Consider the following 24,884-nt stretch of genomic DNA (forward strand, 5'->3'; position numbering starts at 1 on the left):
TTTATAATTAATTTAATAATTAATAACAATATTTTAAAACTTTATATTTTGAAGAATTAATCTATTCACTTCTATTTTTATAAGTGATATGTTTGGCCTCATTCTTACCATTTAATTTTACATGCATATTTCTACTTTAGGATTAATCCCTTTTCATCCTTAGATTGAATTTTCTTAGTTCATTCTTAGTGTGTGATGTTTTTAAAGTTATATATTCTATTAATATCCCTATAGAGGTTATCCTTTTAAATCACATATTTAAATATTTTTATATCGTAATTGGAACTAATGAGTATGAATATCATTCCACAGATGTTAAAATTTTTAACATATTTTTACTTACTCCCAAGAAATCGCCATTTTGAAATTGTCTAGAAATTTTATTTCCAACTGTTAAGTAATATTTTTAATCACAGACAAGTAGCACAAATAATTATTTACATTTAATTACAAATTGTACTTTTTTCTTCCTCAGCCCTTTTATTTATATACCATACTGTCTTCTTTCTTGGATTTATTTTTTCAATGCAGCTGGAGTACATTTGTGACTAATTCTTTCAGAAAGTATCTGGCTGGGGAATTCCTGAGTCATTGCATGCTGAAATATTCTTTATTTTGTCATCTCATTTGAATACTGATTGGGCTGTGTATGAGTCTGTGTTCCCTCATCATGAATAAATAGCAAGAACTCTAGGTTTTGTTTGAAAGGCAGACGCATCGAAAGGTTCTGAACTGAGAGAGACATGATCTGACTTTAGAGTGAAAAACATCTCTCTGTTCTGTGTTGAGAATAGACTATAGGGGGTTAAGGGTAGGTACAGGGAGACCAGATGGGGGGCTACTGCAGTCATCCCAGCAAGGGGCGATGGTGGCTTAGACCAGGAAGAGAACAGTGAAGCAAATGAGAAATGATTAGATTTTGAATATGTTTTAAATATGTGCTTTAAAAAATCATTTGGATTTCCCAACAGATGCGAAGTGGAGTGTGAGAAAATCAGAGTGGTCAAGGATAACTTCAGGGCATTTGGGCTGATCAACTGAAGTATAGACTTGCCATCAGCTAAGAGAGGAAGATTGGTTCATTTGGGGAAAGGTTGAGTTTGAGATGTCTTTTCCCTTCCCAATGAAGATATTGAGTACCTCAAATTCACAGTCTACGGTTTTCAGTTCATTTCTTTAAAAGGGAATCAAAAATGAGAGAAAACTGTGAAACAGCCTGACTATAGAAACCCTGTAGCTTTATTTTTCAAGCCTTAGGCCTCACTTTCACACAATCTGACAATAACTAATCTTGATTATCCAACCTAAATATTTCAACTTACTTCCTCAGAAACAACTCTCTAAGGACACTCAAATGTTGTAAGTATATACAACATTTAATTAAAAATAATTACAGTCATCCACATAAATAGAATGAATGGATTTGGGAACAAATATGACTGACCCCTGGTGAGCAACAACTCACAGATGTGAGCCTAAGTGCACATGCAGCGTAGGGCACAGTATTTACAGCGTGGGTATTCCCAGGCCGGTAAGTTTACAGCAAGACTGGAGCATTTCAATTAATCCAGTCAGTCAATTAGCTATCGTCACTTGAAAGAGTTTCTATTATGCTATAAAATTGCTCTAAAAAGAGATTGTACCATATTACTCTCCAGCTAACAGTGCTGAGAGTGACTGTTTCTCTAAACTGTCATCAACTCTTGGTGTTATTAAACTTTTGAATCCTTGACTGGGTTAGAAACATCTCATTTTTAAATGTGCATGTCTTTAATTGTGGATGAAGTTGGGCATTGTTCATATGCTCACTGGATATTTATATTTGATGACTTTGTACGAATTACATCTAGGATATAATTGAGTCTATTGCATTTGGTATATGGGCAATTTAGGATCAGTTCATTTTTGCAAAGTTTATTTGCATGGTTGGTGTCTTAAGTATTACTGACTTTAACAGTAACTCGATTGTCATTTTGTCTTCTTTGCTTTTTTTTTAATTTTAGGAATTATTTGGAACTTGTTGCAAACTCCATTCAAGATTGGATCATAAAAGAAGAAGCCATATATCAGGAATCTAAAATGGCTGAGGAAATCACTAGGACCAAGGCCGAGCTGGAATTGAAATATTCTGCTACTACCAAAATCACTTCTAACAAAATGTATTCTGTTAAAAAACCTAAAAGTAAGTCACTGGTTGAACTTACACATAAAGTCCCAAGACATTCTTCCATTTGATAATTGAATCAAGACTGAATATTTCAGTATTAAATCGAGTTGCCTACAAATTTCTGTGACTCTTTGCTTTCTCTAAAAAATAGAATAGCTGAGTTCTAAATATGATCAATTTGGTGATGGGATAATGGGATATTTGTCTTATATTGATGCCACCTCCTGCCAGATCTGGAAGATTCGATCTGTCCTGCAGATTAAATGTGATGTTAGGGAAATGCCGGAAGTCTTCATTTTGGTAGGGTTGATAGTTTCAGCTAAGATTTGTTGACAATATATGAGGCAAATTCGGAGTCAGTATGTTTCCATTAGAATACTTATAGATTCCAAAAGGGAGATTAAAACAAGACATTTCTTGGAAGAGCAATCAGAAGAATCTCAAGACTAATTGGGAGTAGGAATCTAGAAATAAAGGGAAAATGGATTCTTGAGGATTTGTGACAGGCACCTAACAAGGGGTGGAGTCAATACATATATTTATTTTTGTTGTTAATTTCCATGGCTTTGATGCTGTTGGGGAATGGAGAAGAGAGTGAAAAAAAGAGGAAGGGTACTTGATAAAGGAGTAAAACAATGAGGTAACCTGTGTGGTAAATAAGGATATCTCACTAGGGAATGGTTTCCATGTTAATAATATTCATTATTTCTGATAGCATAAGTTGAGAATGGTTTCTCATAAAGAAGCAAAGCTATATATTTCCCAAAGATTTTGCAACTTCTGTCAATTACCAAAAGAATTTGTGTTTGACTTAATTCTAATGAATCAGTCACCATCCACTCAAATGGTTATATAATCCATCCATCAGTTTGGCCTTTCTCCTGACAGGGGCACAGAAGGACAGCACTAAGTATCTGGGATGCTGGGTGGGACTATATGAGAGAGGTAGGGGTACCCTCTCACAATAGTGTCTAGGGCCACACTTGCCTATGAGCAGGAAAAATTGCCTTTTCTTTATTCTGCTTCTGAACAGAACCAAAAGTTTAATTACTATCTAGATGCTGTTAAATCCAGAATACGGTTAGTTGGAGATTGAAATACACTTGGTAGGTATTGCATTCAGTTTGAGACCTCTTAAGTGAGGAAAGTTGTAAATCTTCCAGACAGAAGGACTATTATAGCAAGAGGAGGGCTTCAATGTGGAAGAAAAAGTTAGATTTGTTCTTTGTGGTCTTAAGCTAGGATTAATTAGGTTAAAGCTCTATGGATAGAGAGTCTACTTCAGTAAAAGCTTCAAGGTCTCAACACAGAATGGAATGCATTCTCCCCGGTCGTTGAGTTCCTCATCCTTGGAGGAGCTCAGTCCCACTTCAGACACCCACTCTGGAGACAGCGAGAAGGAGTCAGGAATGAATAAATGGAGAGTTGAACTTGATAGCCTTTGAGATCCCCTACAGTTCAGACATTTGGTCCTTCAATGAACCTTCGTCGTAGAGAGTCACTAAGACGTTTAATTTTCTCTGGCTTTAGGTAACAAAGGAATGAGCAAAGGAGAGATAGCGGATCAAGAAAAAGAAAAAGAAAAAGAGAAGGAAAAGATTCCTTTTATTTTAGAAGGCTCTCTCAAGGTAATTCAAGGAAAGACAGATGACACTGAATATTTACAAATTCAAATTTATTGTGTGATAGAGAGTTTGTGTGGTGGAACAAAAGTGATCTTTTTTGCTAACCTCTCAGAAATAATTGAATCTGCAATGAAAGAGCAGTCTCCCCACCAAGCTGTCTCCTCCTCCAGATGATAGACTTTGAAGGAATTCTGTATCATTCATTTTTATAAAACCCAAATCCAATGTGGTGCCTTGTTCATATCATCTCTGTTTCTGCTGCAGGTGTTTGTTTCTTGTTTCCAATTTTTAATTACAAACTTAATGTATGCTTTTATAAGAAGTCAAAATTACTCTGTGTCTCCAAACCCCTGAAAATAAGAAATATTAACAACTTGGTATGCTCTATACTTATACATTCATGCATACACAAATATAAAGAGGGTTTTCATTTGTTTGGTTTTGATTTAGATTTGGTTTTGTTTTTTTTTTTTACTCTTCCACATACTATTTTTTTTATAGCAAAGTATCATGAATATCACTTCCAGATAATATCTACAGATCTAACTTATTTTCAAAGAAATGTTGTTAGTTTAAATTTGGATAGATGTAAAGTATTAATTTCCTTATTAATAAGCACCATTTATTTTTCTATTTATACAGAAATATTTTACTTTTATGTAGTCAGATCAACCATTTTTGGCTAAAATTTAAGACACAATACCACATTTTGGCAAAGGTGTGAATCACAGTGAATTCTCATACACTGGTGGTTGACATGTAAGTGGGCACTTCCGCTTTGGAAAACTGGGCATATCTACTAAAGTCAAGCAAACGATTTTCTTTTCACCTAACTCCTAAAGATATGTTCCACTCCTAAAGATATGCCTAACAGAAATGCATGGATGTGCGCCCCAAGACACATGGACAGAGTTGTTCTTGCAGCATTATTTTTAATTCTCCCAAACTAGAAACCATTCAAATATACATCAGTGGAATGCCTAGCGTGGTTTAATCATATGATGAAATGTTATACAGCTCTGGGAATGCATGACCTATAGCTACATACAGAAATACGGATGAATCTCGGGGCACCTGGGTGGCTCAGTCAGTTAAGCATTCAGCTTAGGTCATGATCTCACGTTTGTTAAGTTCGAGCCCCACGTCGGGCTCTGTGCTGACCGCTCAGAGCCTGGAGCCTGCTTTGGATTCCGTGTCTCCCTCTCTCTCTGTCCTTCCTCTGCTCACACTGTCTCTGTCTCTCAAAAAATGAATAAATGTTTTTAAAAATTTTAAATAATAATAATTACAGTAGATTTTTTGTAAGCTCACATACTGGGTAGGCAAGAGCTGACTTCCACACCCCCATCAGTATCCAATAAACCACAAAACAATGTAGGTTAATATTGGTGAGCCTCCCTAGCTTCGTGGTCTTAATGGTAAACATCATTACATGGCAAATCTTTGAGTTTATTATTAGTTGCTGCTTTACTTTATTAAAATTTAAAAATGTATGTTGGTTTTTCTTCTTATTGATATATTGAAGTATGGAGACTTATTTAATAATAGGAATAATCTTTGCATTTTTAAAGCAAACTCCTCTTCAGCATTTCCTAAAGTTTAGTCCTCATCCCACAAAGACATGTATTATGAATGCCTAGGGGTCTCCAGGGAGAAGAGACTTAAAAATACAGATGCCTTCATTCCATCTTAATTACATCTTTGTGAGTCAAATCTAGGAATTTTAATTTTGAATAATCTCCTAGAACTGTCTTTATGCACATTATAGATTAAGAATGATAGCACTATTTTTTCATGGCATGTTATTATTTTAATAAATAACTGGGTTTGATCTGATAGTATTTTATCTAGAATTTTTGTGGCCATGATGAATGAATTATAGACTTTGCGTTGTTACTAACAAGCATCACTATTAGGTATCAACATGGAAAAAGATCACTGGAGTTTCTATTTACTAGCAACAACCAATTAGAAAATGTAATCAAAAACAAATATCATTCACAAGAAGAACAAAAACTATAAGGTGCCAAAAAGAATAATAAAAGATAAGCAAAGTCTTTATGGAGAAAATTACAACATATTATTGAGGACATTTCGCACTTCATTAAGTGGGAATATATACCATAGTCATGGATGAGAAGATTCAACTTAGGAAATAAAATATACTATAAAATCAATGGTATTCTTATCAAGATCCCAACAGAGTTTTTATAAGCCTTAGAAAACCAATTCTGAAATTAATAAAGAAAAATAAAGGGATAAGCTCTTTCTTTCAGGTAGCATTTAACTGTCAGCTTACATCTCTTTATTTTCACCTTGCTGTGTGTTTATATTTTAAGCATATCTGTTGTACAGAGGGACTATAAACTAGATTAAAAAAAAATCCATATCTGGATGATCTCTCTTTTAACAGGAGAGTTGAATCCTTTTATATCCTGCCTTTTCTATGATCCTTTTTTCCACCTTTCTTACTTTATTTTATGTTGAATTTATTTTGTCTTTTCATTCTCAATCAGTTAATGATGGCAACACTAATTTGAAACCTAAGTGAAATGTTGTCCTCCCCCAAAAAACAATTCTATTTTTCTTATTAGTAGACTTATATTACAAAAGAAATTTGTATTCAATGACTTGTTAAAATATTTGCAAAAATTACTTTCCTCGCTTACTACATAAGTACCTACATAATGTCCTCAACTTTGCCTCTAGACCCAAAAGGCCTAAAATATTAACTATCTGGCCCTTGACAGAAGTTTAAAATGTATGCACTCTATTTCTACTAGTGGTTGCTCTAGAATCAACTTGTATATGTAATTTAATGAAGTCTAAACTTAATAAAATATCTTTACTTTCTTCCAGAACAATACAAGGACCTATTAATATTATTTAAAATTTGCTTTCCCTCTCCCAACTTATATTTTAAGTTTTATTTTATCTTTTCTTATTCCCACAAACTGAACATTCTTATTGTCATTGTTTTACATAGTCAGTGTTATTTAGCTTATCATTTGTTTGTCAAGCATTTCTTCTCACATTTTATATTTTGGAAGTATTTCCTTTAAAACTTCTTTTAGTGGGGGTTTGTAAAACCCTCAGTTTTTACTTACCTAAAAATTGGCTTTTTTTTTTTTACCCTTAATCATTAAATATGGTTTTCATTTGTAAAATTCTGTTTTGTTTTTTTTTATATATCTTCTTAGTACTCTCAAGATATTGTTCCACATTTTCCTGGGTTGACGTTGTAGTTGTTAATAAATTGTTGATCTAATTTGTCATTTATTTATAAACAGTTTACCTTTTCTTTTTAAAAAAATTTTTTAAATGTTTATTCTTGAGAGATAGAGACAGCATGAGCAGGGGAGGCGCAGAGAGAGAGGGAGACACAGAATCCAAAGCAGGCTCCAGCTCTGAGCCCAACGCGGGGCTGGAACTCACGGACTGTGAGATCATGACCTGAGCCAAAGTGGGGCGCTTAACCAACTGAGCCACTCAGGCACCCCAACAGTTTACCTTTTCTCTCCAGCTGCTTTGAAAATACTCAGTGGTGTGCTGGAAAATGTTTAGGAATAGCTCTCTCAGGAAAAAAAAATGTTTATTCTAAATTTTACTGATAACATAGTGCGTAGAGCACACAATGTACAAATTATAGAACATACTACTTTTTGTTATAAATTCCATTTAGCCAGTTGATTCTCACAGAATACTTTCACAGATTTTTACTAAGCTCTTAGTCAACCTGTGATTACAATTGACAAACATTCAATATGAATGTTGATTGATGTTTTCATTGATGTGAACAAGTATAACAAAAATGAACAACAAAGGAATAGGTCTCTCTCATTCATCAATGACATGAGCAACTTCTTTGCTGAATCAGATAATAATTTTTATTTATTTATTTATTTACTTTTTAGTATGTTCACCGCTTCAGTTTATTACAGTGAAAGGATACACATTAAAATCAGCAAAGAGAAGCACACACAGGGCAAGCAAGGCCTATGAAAGTTCCAGCCACAAGCTTCCTTTGTTTTCTTCCAGTGGAATTGTGTAGACAGTGCTTATCTCTGCCAGTAACAGTGTGTGACTACATGCATGGAGTATTGACATATAAGAAGCTCACCCAAACCTTGGTGTCCAGGGCTTTGTTGGGGGTCCGTTACACAGACATGACTGAGGGACCACACGGTTGCACTGTGTCTAGCCTCTCCTGAGGTCACGCTGATAGCACATGGCTCAAAGACCCCACTATAAATTACGTTATAAATTGCACTATCTGTTGTAGTCCAAGGCCCCCAAGTAAACAAAGACACTCATCAGGCAGGATGCTCTAAGGCCTTCGAGGTAACCTCCCATAAGCTGGGCAAGAGTCTAACGTTTCTCTGGGCAGGGTTAATTCTTTACTGCACAGGTCAAGCCCTAATTCTTGGCCCAGGCTTTCTTAGAGCAAAATAATCATATTTGGTACAGCAATAGTATCAGTATGAATATGCCTAACACTTGGAAGATCCAGTATGGAGTAGGGATAGAAGTAAAGAAGCAACTAAGCCATCCTATAAAGTATTACATACATTTTCACATTTCTGTAATACTTTGATTATTTGTTCCCCCTTTAATCCAGTATTATTTGTACCTTAGGATAATGTTGTATAGACTATTTGGCACAGAAATTAGCTGAGAGTTAGCAAAATCCATTTCTTCCTCAGGCTAGTCATTTTTCCGTTAATATTACATCTGAAGGAAGATTTGTCTATCTCCTAGTACATTTAATCATCAATATCAGTATTATGACTTATTTACATATGGTAATTGACTACACCAATGCCAGAGTTACACCATATTGCAGTATGGTTATGGTATAATTCAGTTACAGAAAAAAAAAAAAAACAACCCGGAATTTCAGTGGTTTTTGGTATGCCTTCCTAACAGAATCAGTTCATGAACAGCTATTATGGACAGGTGTCATTACAATTGGCCATGACTCATTTATTTACAAGTCAGTTGGGGATGAAGCTATATGCTCTGTCTCATTTTACAGACTTGTAGTGAAACTGGATTCTGTTGTGTGCTGTTATACAGCAGGGCTTACTTTCCATCTAAAAGGACACAGGTGGTATCCAAAATAGTTACTTTCCTTGTTATTTGTACTACCAGATATCTTATTCCAATCTATTCCTGGGGCAAGGGCCATCAGTGCTCCAGTGTAAATTACAAGTACTCCAGAGAATTTCCGTATCTGGAGACCCATAAAGTTCCCATAGGCATGCCCCACTGAGCAGCTACAATGGAGGGTCATCGCCCATGAGCACTTCAGGCTTCATCTGTATTAAAATAGTAAAAAAGGTGCTGTTGGATCCGGATACAAACACTTTCCCAACATGGGGTCCGAGCATCATCCAGGATTATTGTTTTACCCTTCCCAACTCTATTAGCCTCCTAAGGCTGCCGTAATAAAATGCCACAAGCAGGGAAGCTTCCAGGCAACAGAAATGTATTGTCTCACAATTCTGGAGGCTAGAAATCTGGAAGCAAGGTGGTGGCAGGGTAATTCTCTCTCTGTAGGCTCTGGGGGAGGATCCTTTCTTGACCCTTCCTAGCTCCTTGTGTTTGGCAGCAAGCCTTGGTGTTCCTCACTTGGTAGCTGCATCACTTTTTAGATACTAGAAGAATATTTCCTCAGTTTATTGTACTACTAGTTACAATGTAACAACTCCAAACAGAACACTTTTAAATTTAATCTGCATTATTAACATTTTCACCATCACTTTCATGACTTTGGATAACCAACAGTCAATTGGTCCGTGCTTTGTAGCATTTGCTGATATGTGTAGTATAAAAACTCCCATCAGGCCATCAATATGACGTCGCTGAATGCAGCACTGGAAGCATTATGCAGTCGCACACCATTACATTGCACGCATATTATATCTATGATACAGATATAATTGATATAAATAACATCAAAAACATAGATAATAGGGAAATGTAACAAAACAATTAAGAAGGCGCTAAGTTTTTGCTTCAGATTCTGTGGCTCCCTCTCTCTCGGACGCACCCCGCTCATGCTCTGTCTCTCTCTCTCTCTCAAAAATAAACATTTAAAAAAAAAAAAAAAAGAAGAAGGTGGTAAGTTTTGAGTATTTAATGTCTTTGTTTTTAATATGTTGAGTGTGCATTCGTATAATTTAATTTTAAATAATGGCTGTAGTTAACAGCCAGCTCGCAAAATTCCTGAAAACTTACCAATAAACTCTTTCCAGTCAACCTGAGGTAGATCCAGCACACGACCATTACTGCCTGCTTTTAACTCTTTGGCCTTCCTGACTGTTAGGATTTGTGTCTTTCATCAACTCTGGAAATGACTCAACCATTACCTATTTAAATACTGTACTGCTTTTCTAAAGGTCTATTCCATTTCTAAGAGGGCTTTCAAACTCATTTTTACTGCCTATTAAAAATGTCTTATTTCTTATTTATACTTTTGATCCTTTCTTCTCTTGAAGCAAATTAAAGACTAAGCAGATTAAAATACTTATTTTACATCCTCTATTTGATAATTCCAATACCTTCAGTCTTTGCAGATATGTTCTCATAGTTTGTTTCTTCTCCAGATTCTTGCTTTTGGCTTACTTCCTCACGTTTTGTGATTTTCATTTGTGAGCTCATATCTACCCACAGTCTTTTTAGAATACATTTTTAAGGCAATGTACATTTTGGCATGCTGTGAAGATAGACTTGTGGTTAGTTCTCAGGGAAGACTCCTCCCACCCCACCTCACCTTTCACGCAGGGCCAAGGAAGCAAGCTAGAATTCATGGTTTTCCTGTATGGGGAAAGATAAGTTTTTAGTTCACCCAACAAAGGTGTCATTTTTAAAAATACCTGCTCTATTCATAGGTCTGACTCCCATGTTATTGCTCTAGTCCCATCAAAACTCCAGTTCTAGGCCTCCAGGGATGGGCAGATAGCCGTCGGAAACTTCTCTCCTCAGTTCTCCTGTTCCTTACTGGATTAGTGCTTTCTCATACCTCTCAATTTGCTGCCAGCCCTGCTATGCACTATGATGATTTTATATTTTACCTATCACTTTTGAAATATTTTGTGCCAGGAATGTTTCTTTGAACATCTGGTCTGCCATATTGCTGATTAACCATGTTTACGATCTAAATTGGGGATTCAGCTCATGTGGAAAAGTATAGGAAGCAGGGAGACCAGCTAAGAGGCTGTTGTAATAGTTCAGGCTGAAGATAAGAAGACCTGCGTTAAAGAAAATTGCAGCAGCGGGTGAGAGAAGCAGCTGAGTAAAGGGTAACATCTGAAGAGCTTTGGCAGGGTGTAGTACCAGGAAGTTGGGTGAGAGAAGAGAAGCAAAGCTAAATGCAGGGTCTCCAGGTCAGGATGTTAACTTGTTAGAGATACCACTTACAAAAAGCATTTGAAATACTCTCCCAAATGAACCTGAGTGGGATCTAATGTGTTTCAAAATCCCATTAATTTTTTTGAATGTGTTCACAGGCATGGAAAGAAGAACAAGATCGATTAGCAGAAGAAGAGCGCTTAAAGGAAGAAAAAAAAGCAGAAAAGAAGAGTAAGGAAACCGGTAGAAAGAAAGGCAAGGAAAAGGTAGAGAAAGAAGACAGTAAGCTTGTGAAGAGAAAATCTTTTTTGAAGGAGAAACCTAAAGAAGACCAGCTGAAGATACCAGAAATAACAGAGGAGCACCCCCAGCATCCAGAACCTGGGATTGTTTATCCGGTAAAATCGATGTTGTAAGAAGCCTCTTTGGGTCCTTACTCATTGTTTTGGGAGAAACACAGCTTCTGTGGAAACACAAGTTTCCCAGTCTTCACTGACCCCACCGAAGGCCTTGGAGTTTCTTGTAGCAAAGATGATCTCAGACCCTACTCCACCCTCTAATGCCTAGGATGTTCTTTGTAGCCAGTCACCAAGATAGGAACACCCTGAGGCCAGTTTTCCATGAGTGCCCTGAAGCCAGGTTACTAAGGGCAGGAGAATGGAGATTTGACACAAAAACATTCATTTAGGTTAGTGTAAATAAGCAACTATGAAAGATCACAGTGAGCACAGAGGTTGGCTGTGTTTGTCTCCATGACAGGACCTGCTGAGTAGACACCCACGTTTTTTGCTCGTATGCTTTGGTAAAACCTCTCCCTCAAGCAGTCTTACGAAGAAAACCTAATGGGAAAGAGATGGATGGAAAAGAAATGAAACAGCCCTTGTCCTTTCTAGCAGCTACTCTAAGCCAGTTCTCAGATGTTAGCATGCATCACCAATCACTGGGAGCTCTGTTAGCAACGTTTAGTAAAACATGCCTTTACCATAGGACTTCGTAAAATGTAGTGTGTCAAAAAATAAAGAATAAAGTGTCAATATTCCTCAAAATATCAGTTCACTTTAAACAGAAAATTAACAGCCAACAGAAGAGAAATCGATTTCTTCTCCCACTGCTTTTCAGTAGTACAGTCATTTGATTTGCACTAGGGTATCCGGGCGCTCCAGTGAACAGATTTTAAAATCTTGGACCTCCTTTAATTCTGCCTGTCACTGTAAGACCACAGGAGGTGCTAAAGATAATATGGACATGGGCCTCTGAGTCTGCAGAGTGACAGACATTCATTTAGCAGAAATTGAGCTTATGGCGACTGGAACTGGCTCACATCGATGAGCTGATTCTTGTCAATTGCAGCTCCACACTCAAAGCATGATTTTTCCCTTGTAGTTTCGTGGATACAATATGGGAGAGGTACCCATCCAAATCTCTGGAACAAATTCTTACCTGTATCCTTCAGATGGAGGGCAGATTGAAGTAGAGAAGACAACATTTGAAAAAGGTACATTTTGAAGGCAGCTGGTTAATAGCTTGGAAGATAGTAAACCCTTTCAGGTGGTCTCGAGGTCTTGAACCATGAGTGTGATAGGTGAGGGTGGTGATGTGGCCACTGCAGTTTCTTATGCGCCACATTCAGGATTTCCAGACTTCACACTCTTCTGTTACAATCGCCTGCAGGGCACGGGCCAGCTGAGAGGTTAACTGGGACGCTCTGTGAAGAAAATTCCAGTGGTGAAAGTCCTAACATATTTCTCTATGATCGGGAAATATTGTAACCGTAACCACAACAAGCAAAGAGTTAATTAGTAGTATTAATTACAACACGTAGTGACATCTCAGAAACCAAGCACATACTGTGAGTTTACAGCAAATTTCTGGGTTGGTGTCTGGAGCACAGAGTTTGGGGGCCTGCCGCCGAGGTCAGTTATTTGAGCTACAGAGAAGTTGCTTCTGGATTCAGAAGCCTGTGAGTGGGAGAGGAATCTGGCAGATGCACTGCAGAGGACCTAATCTGGAAACAGCATGAAGAAAATGCATATTTCTTCCCCGGGAACCTATCAGGGACATCTTTGAAGGCTTATCTTTTCACTGCCCCTTAAAGATCTCTCAGGTGGATTGGAGCTAGCTGGTCGTCTCTGAGAGATGTGAGGAGGTCCGGGAAGACCCTGTGTAATGTCCACAAGGTTATGCCCCCCGGGAGGGGGCAACACGGGCTCCTCCTATTCCCACACTCCACCTGATGCCAGCCTACCCTCTTCTCCCTCCTCTCCTCCCCTCCCTACCTCCCTCTCTCTCAGTCCCTCTCTCTTTCCTTCTCTCTTGTCATCTAATAACAAGGCATTTAATGAGGAAATTATTACAACCGTTAGATGCTGTTCCCTGTGTGAAATCATGGCTCAAGCAGAAGCGTTATTAGATAGTAAGTAACTGCCACATCAAATAAAAGATCACACCAATAATTTTTAAAATCAAAAAGCCTGAAAGTTATTCAAATTATTTAAACAGTGCTTGGTGGTACAACTTACATCAAATGTCAGGCCATTTTATTATATAAGGTTTGTTTACTGGAAACATGGCAGGGGTTGTTATTAATATATAGGTACACATATTTATATTATCATGTGTTTTAGTATTTGATATTTTGAATATCATCCTTGGGTACAGGGTACAATTAGTAGTCATTAAAAATGGAGCTTAGAATCACATAACTGAGAAAACTACTGGACTCAAGTTGTGTGCTGTTATGTTCTATTTTCAATAACTATTCCTTGCTCTCATCGAGATCTGAATATGCATACGTTTATTAGTTTCAAGTGGGTCACAGTAAATACAGTAATTTTATCCTAATCCTATCAGTTTTTGGAGATGGTCGCCCTCTCAACATTGAAAAGAATATGCTGAATTTAAAAAAAGAAGAAGAAAGCTGAGAAAGGGGACCAAAAACGAGTCAGAACACTAGAAGAGAGAATGGGCCGTTAGGAAAATGCTTATTTGTTGCTATCAACAATAATAACTGCTATAACTAATTGATGTAATTCTTTATAAATTGTAAAACCCTTTCACATCAACTGACTCATGTGATTAATCACAAAATTGAGTGTAGGTAGCCTCAGCCAATGTATTTTCTCTTCTGTAATTTGATGAGAAAGTCTGCAAACAGGGGCGCCTGGGGGGCTCGGTTGGTTAAGTGTTCGACTTCAGCTCGGGTCATGATCTCCAGGTTCATGAGTTTGAGTCCTGCATCAGGCTCTGTGCTGACAGCTCGGAGCCCGGAGACTGCTTGGGATTCTGTGTCTCCCTCTCTCTCTGCCCCTCCTTTGCTTGCACTCTGTGTCTCTCTCCTTCAAAATAAATTGAGATTAAAACAAAATTTACTTTAAAAAAAGAAGAAGAAGAAACTCTGCAACATCTCCCTGATCCACCTGCCATTCATTTCTGGGATTCCACCCTCACTCTCTTCCTTTAGGCATCTTTTTGTAAACTAGTGATATCCGTAGGTGTTTCCACTCCCTGGAGTACATTCTATGCTGCCTTATGTACATGTCTTGTCAAGCGCCCTAATGGGGTATGACCAGCAAGCCCACCTTCTATCCCCTGCTTTTCCCCAGGGCCAACTTTTATCAAAGCGACTGTGAAAAAGGACAAGCACACTTTTATAATTCATTTAAAAGACCCTAAGAAAATTGTGAAAAAGGAAAAAAAAGAAGAGGATAGTTCTTTGGAAGATGAGAAAGAAGAAAGAGAGGAAGAGCAAAAGCTTGACACAGGCAAGTGGCTGCCTCTTTGCGTGAGTGGAAGTTAGCCCTTGCATGAGTGGAGGTTGGTCTTTGCCTGAGTGGAGGTTGGTCCTTGCATGAGTGGAGGTTCGTCCTTGAGTGAGTGGAGGTTGGTCTTTGCCTGAGTGGAGGTTGGTCCTTGTGTGAGTGGAGGTTAGTCCTTGAGTGAGTGGAGGTTGGTCCTTGAGTGAGTGGAGGTTGGTCTTTGCCTGAGTGGAGGTTGGTCCTTGCGTGAGTGGAGGTTAGTCCTTGAGTGAGTGGAGGTTGGTCCTTGTGTGAGTGGAGGTTAGTCCTTGCGTGAGTGGAGGTTGGTCTTTGCCTGAGTGGAGGTTGGTCCTTGTGTGAGTGGAGGTTAGTCCTTGCGTGAGTGGAGGTTGGTCTTTGCCTGAGTGGAGGTTGGTCCTTGTGTGAGTGGAGGTTAGTCCTTGCGTGAGTGGAGGTTGGTCTTTGCCTGAGTGGAGGTTGGTCCTTGTGTGAGTGGAGGTTAGTCCTTGCGTGAGTGGAGGTTGGTCTTTGCCTGACTGGAGGTTGGTCCTTGCGTGAGTGGAGGTTAGTCCTTGCGTGAGTGGAGGTTAGCCTTCCAGCAGTGCGTCAGACCCATGCATCTGACAGCAACACACATGCATCGCTACCACTTAGTGTAATTTTTCCAGATAGTAAGGCAAGCGCTTTGCCATTTTGCTTATGTACATTTTCCCTGAGGTAATGTGTACATACCCTGCACACACAGCCCATGATAGTGGGCTACTCACTTGGGTTTTGCCCCATCTGGATGCCCAGCTCTTGAGTCCAGTTGTCACACAGAGTCTATATAGGTGGCTGCCTTTAAGTAGCAACATTGTGCAATGTCCATCCTTGTCTGAATCTTTTACACAACTTGTACCAAGTGCGATCTCTAGGACTTGGGTTCTCATTAATTCATTTCTCCTAAAGCTTTAGCTTTTCTCCAATATTCACTACAAATGATGGGGTTTCCTTCTGTGCTCTATCACTTAGTTTTCCCCATTGTATCACATTTTTTAGGTTACAAGGACAAGAGAGAAATCCTATATTTAGTCTTGAGTGTCTCTACCTCTGGTAGTTGGGAGCTCCAGGTAGACGTCCTGTGATTATACACCATGAAACGTCCTGATAACACTATTTAACATCTCCAGGCAGCACCACCTGGGAAGACTAAATGCTTCCTGCCCAATGTGCCATGGATTATACCTGCAAAAGGGAAGAGTCAATCAAACGTTTTGAACTCAAGTTACTAATAAAATATATAACTAAATCTTACCAGTAGATTCAGTTATGATCACAGTGTTCTCCAAACTCAAAAACACAATGCTTGACAAGTTTGAATGTACCCAAGAACTTAAAACATAAAATTTTTAGTTACTTTTCTTCGTTTTGCCTGATATAAGAATATGTGGTTTATTATTTTTAAAAAATTATGAAATTTGAATATTTAAAGAAAATAACAGTTGCCCATAATTCTGTCACCACAGCGGTAACTGCTATCATAGTGTATTTCTTACTTTATGATCAGGAACATTTTCTTACTCATTAAATATTCTTCAAAAACAAAGTTTTCTAATTATTTCATAGTGATTTATTGGTATATACATATATATCAATAATTTACTTAATCATATCCGTGTTTTGGGGTGCCTGGGTGGCTCCGTTAGTTGGGCGGCTGACTTCAGCTCAGGTCATTATCTCACAGTTCATGGGTTCAAGCCCCGTGTCAGGCTCTGTGCTGACAGCTCAGAGCCTGGAGCCTGCTTCGGATTCTGTGTCTCCCTCTCTCCCTCTGCCCCTCCCCCACTCCTGCTCCGTCTCTCTCTCTCTTAAAATTAAATAAACATTAAGAAAAATCATATCTATGTTTTTATATACACGATTTCCACTTTGCACTGATTTTGCTTATATTTCTTTTTAATAAAATGGAAATGTCCTTGATTTGATTTTGTCTTTTAGAAGAATCAGATGCAGGGAATAAAGCTGTCAGCAAGTTTGGATCTTTTTCAGCCACCTTAGAAAATGGCATCTGCCTCTCAATAAGTTACTATGGACCAAGTGGAATGACACCAGGTAAAATAAACACAACAGCAAGGATAAGTGTCCCATGACCAACGGTACCTGTCCATCCTCAACCTGCTCACTTGTTGATAAACACATTCTGATTTAATGCCCCTCTTTTCCTGAAAGGTGGGAATATATGTGTGAGTGTGTATATATACATGTGTATTTACATATATGTACATGTATAATCTTTCATACATAGAAAAAAACAGCGCTTTGACATTTGAAAAAGAACTTATCATATGTAATTTTAAATATAGTCACATATACATATAAAATTTTATAGATAGATAGATAAATAATTTCAGTTATCTTTGTTAACTAGCCCAGGAAAATAAGTCCATTAGTTGGTGCCAAAAAAAAGCATGATTTCTCAAGGAATCCTTTTGGTTTTCCACATAATAATATTTTTACGAATCCTGTGATTGTGGAATCTCAATGTACTTCAGAACTTAACAGCCTTAAAGGAGCCATTCACCGGACATCTTGAAGGATTTCTTTACCCCACTTTTAATGAACAAATTCTCCAACTGGAAGCTATTTCCTTACAAACCACAAAATAATATGTCACTTAACCAAGAACCAACTAGGAAATCTTGTGGGTTCCCATGCATGTTACAAGGATCTAAACACACAGATTTCATTAAAAAGAAAAAACTTTACAAAATCAAAAGATAATCCCTATGCTATATAGCCTTAAAACTATGTGTAGTTTTATCTGCCTTGCTATCTAGCTCTTTTTATGCAGAGACAATATTCCATTGGATCGTTATAATCTTTTTCTTACCTTGTACAAAATATTGTAGTACTCTAGTGAGTCAGAGAGCCCATTAAATTTGTTAGTGTTTTTGTTTTATTTGGGGTTTTATCGTTTAATTTTGTATTTGGTTTGTTTCTGAGCCAGCACTTGAAGTCATTCTGTGCCTAACAAATTATGTATTAGATTCATTATCATACACAGTCACTAAAAAGTCCTATCCATTCTTATCATGATTTCAGATTAAGACATTTACACTCTACAATCAACTCTACTGCTGCTGTTTCTTAAGTGATTTCCCTATTTTTTATTTAATCCTTAAGTTATTGTGCAAGTATTCCATTTAAAACAAATGTTCCTAATTTCAAGTTATAAGTACTGCATTTGAAATTGTTTCCAGTGTGAAACAAGTGGAAAGGCATCCCAACGCTCATGGATTAGAAGAACAAATACTGTTCAAAAGTCTATACTATAGACACTATAGTGAAATAAATCAGGCAGAGAAAGACAAATACCATATGATTTCACTCATATGTGGAATTTGAGAAACAAAACAAATGAGCAAAGGGAAAAGAGAGAGAGAGAGAGACAAATCAAGAGACAGACTTTTATTTTTAAGAAATAGACTCTTAGTTATAGAGAGCAATTAGGGATTAAGGAGTACACTTGTCATGATGAGCATAGGATGACATACGGAATTGTTGAATTGCGATATTGTACACCTGAAACCAATATAACAAAGCATGTTAACTAACGAATTAAAATCCAAACTTAAAAAAAAAGTAATGGTTTACTTTTCGTGTATTAAAAATATTGGAGGCATGAGTCTTTACAAAAAATATAAACTCCTTACGTATGCACATAATAGTAATACTTAAGAACTTTTATCTGCTAATAACTAAACAAATTTCCAGTCCGGTTATCCCCCCCCTTAATTGGGTATATACAGCTTTCCAGAGCTTATTCATCTTGCTTAACTGAAACTTTTTACCCATTGAGTAATAACTCCCCATTTCCTTCTCCCTGAACCCCTGGCACCGCCATTTTACACTTTGATTCTATTATTTTGACTATTTTAGATAACTCATGTAAATGGAATCGTACAGTATTTGTCTTTCTGCGACTGGATTATTTCACTAAGCATAATTTCCTCAAGGATCCATCAGTGTTGTTGCACATTGCAGAATTTCCTTCCTTTTTAAGACTGAATAGTATTCTGTGATATGTATATGGCACATTTTATTTATCCATTCGTCTGTTGGTGGACATCTGGGTGGTTTCCACCTACCCGATTCTTTTTGTGACTTTTAGTTCCTTGAGTGCTTTCTCTTATCTCTGGCCATTTGCTCATGCTTTGCCTCTTGTTCGGACCACTTTCTCCTGCTGCATGTACCGCCACTTATGACAGTTAAGCTTCCTACCATCCTTCAGGTCTCAGCTTACAGATTGCTTGCTCTGAGAAAGACTTCACAGATCAAGTGGCGGTAGCATGTGAACTGGGTCTTTGGAAGTGAGTTGGAATTGCCTAAGCAAAGAATCAAAGGAAAAGGGAATTCTAATTACTAAGAACAGTGTGTACAAAATCTCAGTAACATAAAAGCACGACTTGTTTATGGAAAGGCAAACTGTGTAGTATAGTCAAAGTATAAGTTGTATAGAGGCATTTGTGTTCGATTCCCTTCTTTTGTGTTCCCATGGACCCCTGTACCTCCTCTATCATGGACGTAACACATGCCATTGTACCTGAGGGTTTTTTCATTTGTCTACCCATTACAGTGTAAATTCCCTGTAGCCTCGTTCGTCATTGGTTACCCAATTCCTAGTTCATGATAGTAGGTACTCAACAAATATTTACTGAATGAGTAAGTGGATGGGGATGAGAGAGAGGAGTTTCCAACTGCCTATAACTGGACATCATTCACTTGTTTATATACTGTACTTCCTATGGGTCAGGGATCTTGCTGGCACTGAGCCATGATGACGAATAAAACCATAGCATATCTACTCAAAAAAACTCATTGTCTAATGGGGAGAGAAAACATAAATAGAGAAATAACTGCAGAAGTGCTAGAAATTATATATAAACAGAGGTCCAGGGGCAGCTAGAAAATACTTCAGAGAGAAAATACAGCATCTGCGGTGGTACTTTAGAGACGAATGGGAACTATCCAGACAAAGCAACAAGGAAAGGCAATTCTAGATAGTAAGAACCATTTGTATAAATGTACAATTGTGTAAAAGCATGCCATCTTTACAGAAAGGTGAAAAGTTGAGTGTGGCTGGAGTGGAGGAAAATGAGTCCTGTATGCCCTATAAGATCAGTGAGTGTCAGAGGTGTTTAAGTAAGGGAAGGGAAGTGACATGCTTGGATTTCATATTAGGAATATAATTTTAGTGATAGTTTGAAGAATACACTGAAATGGTGGTATTGGAGGTGTCATACCAGTTAGGAGCCTACTACAGAAAATCAAGAGATCAGTGAGACTACAAGCAAAGGGAGGACTAGATAGCAGAGGCATCATTCAAGAGAAATTTCTGATGGCTTGGTGACTGGTTATATAGGGTCAGCCAAAAAGAGAAAATGCAAATGGCCTCACTGTCTAACTTGGGAAATGTGGTGCTTGATTGGTCATTAAATGAGATTTGAGTACATGGAGTTTCCTTTCCTAGGAAAAGAGAGAATCACTGGGTTTGAAACATCTCCAGTACGACAACCAGGGGAGATGTCTAAAGGCAGTTGCACATACGACTCTGATGCTCAGAAAGAAAGGTCATGCCTTGAGATGTAAATTTTGGAGTCATCAGTATGTAGATGATAGTTGGACCTCCAGTAGTATATGAGATATTCAGGTCTATTGTATGTAATAAAGGTGCTCAGTCCTGGCTGTGTATCACAATCACATGTGATTTTTCACAGGTGTAAATACATACACCTCATCCATAGAGAGTCTGATTCAGAGGGTCAAGGGGGTGGGAGAGTACTGAGCTCTTTTTTTTTTTTTTTTTTTTTTTGTAATTCAGTGAGTAATTATTATGAGTAGCCAGAGTTAAAACACATCCTTTGTGTAAGCATAAGGGAAGAATCCTTGAAATTTAATGACAGTTAAGGATTCACGAGACAGGAAGAACCAGTAAAGAGACAGAAAGAAATTGCCCAAAGAAGGAAGAGGAGATTCACATGGGAGTATTACTCTGGAACCCAGAGGAGAATAGAACTCAAGATGCAAATTATGCTCAGAAGATTCCAACATAATTCCTTCAGAGATCAGCTCTCCTTTGACAATTCTGACAATCCATTGCTATATTAAGCATAAAATCAATCTTCTATGACTTCTTTTTATCATCTCAACTAAACAAACCAATTTCTTTTCTGAATTTCCTTATCTGTATCCCTTATTTTCCTATTTAATATGTCCTTGTATTGAAGCTATTTGAGTATAAATCTTATTTAGACTATATTGGCTTCATAAGGTCTTTTATACATTTTGTTATTATTACCCACTGGTCCAAATATTTTGCATATAAGAGCCTCTCAATAAATATTTCTCAAATATACAGTTATTGCCCTATAATTAGGAGTTCATAATATAGACGGGAAGGCAAGAACATGTGAAATAATGGCATCAAATATGTCAAAGTATTCAGTACCTGAGATTTTTTTAACTATAATTCTGATTCTTTTCAGGCCTTATATATTATTTTATTTTATTGGTTTTTATTTTTTTTCAATATGAAATTTATTGTCAAATTGGTTTCCATACAACACCCAGTGCTCATCCCAAAAGGTGCCCTCCTCAATACCCATCACCCACCCTCCCCTCCCTCCCATCCCCCATCAACCCTCAGTTTATTCTCAGTTTTTAAGAGTCTCTTATGGTTTGGCTCTCTCCCTCTCTGTTTTTTTTTTCTTCCCCTTCCCCATGGTCTTCTGGTAAGTTTCTCAGGATCCACATAAGAGTGAAAACATACAGTATCTGTCTTTCTCTGTGTGACTTATTTCACTTAGCATAACACTCTCCAGTTCCATCCACGTTGCTACAAAAGGCCATATTTCATTCTTCCTCATTGCCAAGTAGTATCCATTGTGTATATAAACCACAATTTCTTTATCCATTCATCAGTTGATGGACATTTAGGCTCTTTCCATAATTTGGCTACTGTTCAAAGTGCTACTATAAACATTGGGGTACAAGTGCCCCTATGTATCGGCACTCCTATATCCCTTGGGTAAATTCCTAGCAGTGCTATTCCCGGGTCATAGGGTAGATCTATTTTTAATTTGAGGAACCTCCACACTGTTTTCCAGAGCGGCTGAACCAGTTTGCATTCCCACCAACAGTGCAAGAGCGTTCCCGTTTCTCCACATCCTTGCCAGCATCTATAATCTCTTGATTTGTTCATTTTAGCCACTCTGACTGGTGTGAGGTAGCATCTCAGTGTGGTTTTGATTTGTATTTCCCTGATGAGGAGTGACATTGAGCATCTTTTCATGTCCCTGTTGGCCATCTGGATGTCTTCTTTGTGCAATTGTGAATGGGATCAGTTTCTTTGTCTTTCTGTTGCTTCATTATTAGTGTATAAGAATGCAACTGATTTCTGTACATTGATTTTGTATCCTGCAACTTTCCTGAATTCATGTATCAGTTCTAGCAGACTTTTGGTGGAGTCTGTCGGGTTTTCCATGTATAATATCATGTCATCTGCAAAAAGTGAAAGCTTGACTTCATCTTTGCCAATTTTGATGCCTTTGATTTCCTTTTGTTGTCTGATTGCTGATGCTAGCACTTCCAATACTATGTGAAACAACAGTGGTGAGAGTGGACATCCCTGTCGTGTTCCTGATCTCGGGGAAAGCTCTGTTTTTCCCCGTTGACAATGACATTTGCTGTGGGCTTTTCATAAATGGCATTTATGATGTTTAAGTAAATTCCTTCTATCCCGACTTTCTTGAGGGTTTTTATCAAGAAAGGATGCTGAATTTCTGCATCGATTGACAGGACCATATGGTTCTTTTCTTTTCTTTTATTAATGTGATGTATCACATTGATTGATTTGCAAATGTTGAACCAGCCCTGCAGCCCAGGAATGAATCCCACTTGATCATGCTTTATATGCTGTTGAATCTGATTTGCTAGTATCTTATTGAGAATTTTTGCGTCCATATTCATCAGGGATATTGGCCTGTAGTTGTCTTTTTCTTGCTGGGTCTCTGTCTGGTTTAGGAATCAAAGTAATAGTGGCTTCACAGAATGAGTCTGGAAGTTTTCCTTCCCTTTCTAATTCTGGAACAGCTTGAGAAAGATAGGTATTATCTCTGCTTTAAATATCTGGTAGAATATCCCTGGGAAGAATATCCCTGGGAAGCCATCTGGTCCTGGACTCTTATTTGTTGGGAGATTTTTGGTAACTGATTCAATTTCTTTGCTGGTTATGAGTCTGTTCAAGTTTTTCTATTTCTTCCTGTTTTAGTTTTGGAAGGGTGTGGGTGCTTAGGAATTTGTTCATTTCTTTCAGGTTATCCAGTTTCTTGGCATATAATTTTTCATAATATTCCCTGATAATTGTTTGTATTTCTGAGGGATTGGTTGTAATAATTCCATTTTCATTCATGATTTTATCTATTTGGGTCATCTCCCTTTTCTTTTTGAGGAGCCTGGCTAGAGGTTTATCAATTTTGTTTATTTTTTCAAAAAACCAACTCTTGGTTTCATGGATCTGCTCTACAGTTTTTTTAGATTCTACATTGTTTATTTTTGCTCTGATCTTTATTATTTCTCTCCTTCTGCTGGATTTAGGCTGTCTTTGCTGGTCTGCTTCTATTTCCTTTAGGTGTGCTGTTAGGTTTTGTATTTGGGATTTTTCTTGTTTCTTGAGATAGGCCTGGATTACAGTGTATTTTCCTCTCAGGACTGCCTTCACTGCATCCCAAAGCGTTTGGATTGTTGTATCTTCATTTTCGTTTGTTTCCATATATTTTTAAATTTCTTCTCTAATTGCCTGGTTGACCCACTAATTCTTTAGTAGGGTGTTCTTTAACCTCCATGCTTTTGGAGGTTTTCCAGACTTTTTCCTGTGGTTGATTTCAAGCTTCATAGCATCGTGGTCTGAAAGTGTGCATGGTATGATCTCAATTCTTGTATACTTATGAAGGGCTGTTTTGTGACCCAGTATGTGATCTATTTTGGAGAATGTTCCATGTGCACTCGAGAAGAAAGTATATTCTGTTGCTTTGGCATGCAGAGTTCTAAATATATCTGTCAAGTCCATCTGATCCAATGTATCATTCAGGGCCCTTGTTTCTTTATTGATCCTGTGTCTAGATGATCTACCCATTGTTGTAAGTAGAGTATTAAAGTCCCCTGAAATTACCACATTCTTATCAGTAAGGTTGCTTATGTTTGTAATTGTTTTATATATTTGGGGGCTCCTGTATTCGGCGCATAGACATTTATAATTGTTAGCTCTTCCTGATGGATAGACCCTGTAATGATTATATAATGCCCCTCTTCATCTCTTGTTACAGCCTTTAATTTAAAGTCTAGTTTGTCTGATATAAGTATGGCTACTCCAGGTTTCTTTTGACTTCCAGTAGCATGATAGATAGTTCTCCATCCTGTCACTTTCAATCTGAAGGTGTCCTCAGGTCTAAAATGAGTCTCTTGTAAACAGCAAATAGATGGGTCTTGATTTTTTTACCCATTCTGATACCCTATGTCTTTTGGTTGGAGCATTTAGTCCATTTACATTCAGTGTTATTATAGAAAGATATGGGTTTAGAGTCATTGTGATGTCTGTAGGTTTCATGCTTGTAGTGATGTCTCTGGTACTTTGTCTCACAGAATCCCCCTTAGTATCTCTTGTAGGGCTGGTTTAGTGGTGATGAATTTCTTCAGTTTTTGTGTGTTTTGGAAAACCTTTATCTCTCCTTCTATTCTGAATTACAGACTTGTTGGATAAAGGATTCTCAGCTACATATTTTTTCTGTTCATCACATTGAAGATTTCCTGCCATTCCTTTCTGGCCTGCCAAGTTTCAGTAGATAGGTCTGTCACTAGTCTTATCGGTCTCCCTTTATATGTTTATAGAGCCGTATATAGAGCATGTTTATCCCTAGCTGCTTTCAGAATTTTCTTGTTATCCTTGTA

The 24,884-nt window shown here is 37.6% G+C and overlaps 1 protein-coding gene across 1 annotated transcript in view; it reads left to right on the plus strand.

Annotated features, from left to right (window-relative positions):
* Positions 1-24,884, plus strand: part of SPAG17 (sperm associated antigen 17) — a 200,298-nt gene that overhangs the window by 88,552 nt on the left and 86,862 nt on the right. The window contains exons 20-25 of the mRNA XM_053889321.1: positions 2,004-2,182; positions 3,698-3,795; positions 11,304-11,543; positions 12,529-12,640; positions 14,748-14,906; positions 16,878-16,991. Of these exons, the coding sequence (XP_053745296.1) occupies positions 2,004-2,182; positions 3,698-3,795; positions 11,304-11,543; positions 12,529-12,640; positions 14,748-14,906; positions 16,878-16,991 (902 nt within the window). The remainder of the gene's footprint in view (positions 1-2,003; positions 2,183-3,697; positions 3,796-11,303; positions 11,544-12,528; positions 12,641-14,747; positions 14,907-16,877; positions 16,992-24,884) is intronic.

The sequence above is a fragment of the Panthera pardus genome, unplaced genomic scaffold (genome assembly GCF_024362965.1).
Source record: "Panthera pardus isolate Hobbes unplaced genomic scaffold, ASM2436296v1 HiC_scaffold_11, whole genome shotgun sequence".
Lineage (NCBI taxonomy): Eukaryota > Metazoa > Chordata > Mammalia > Carnivora > Felidae > Panthera > Panthera pardus.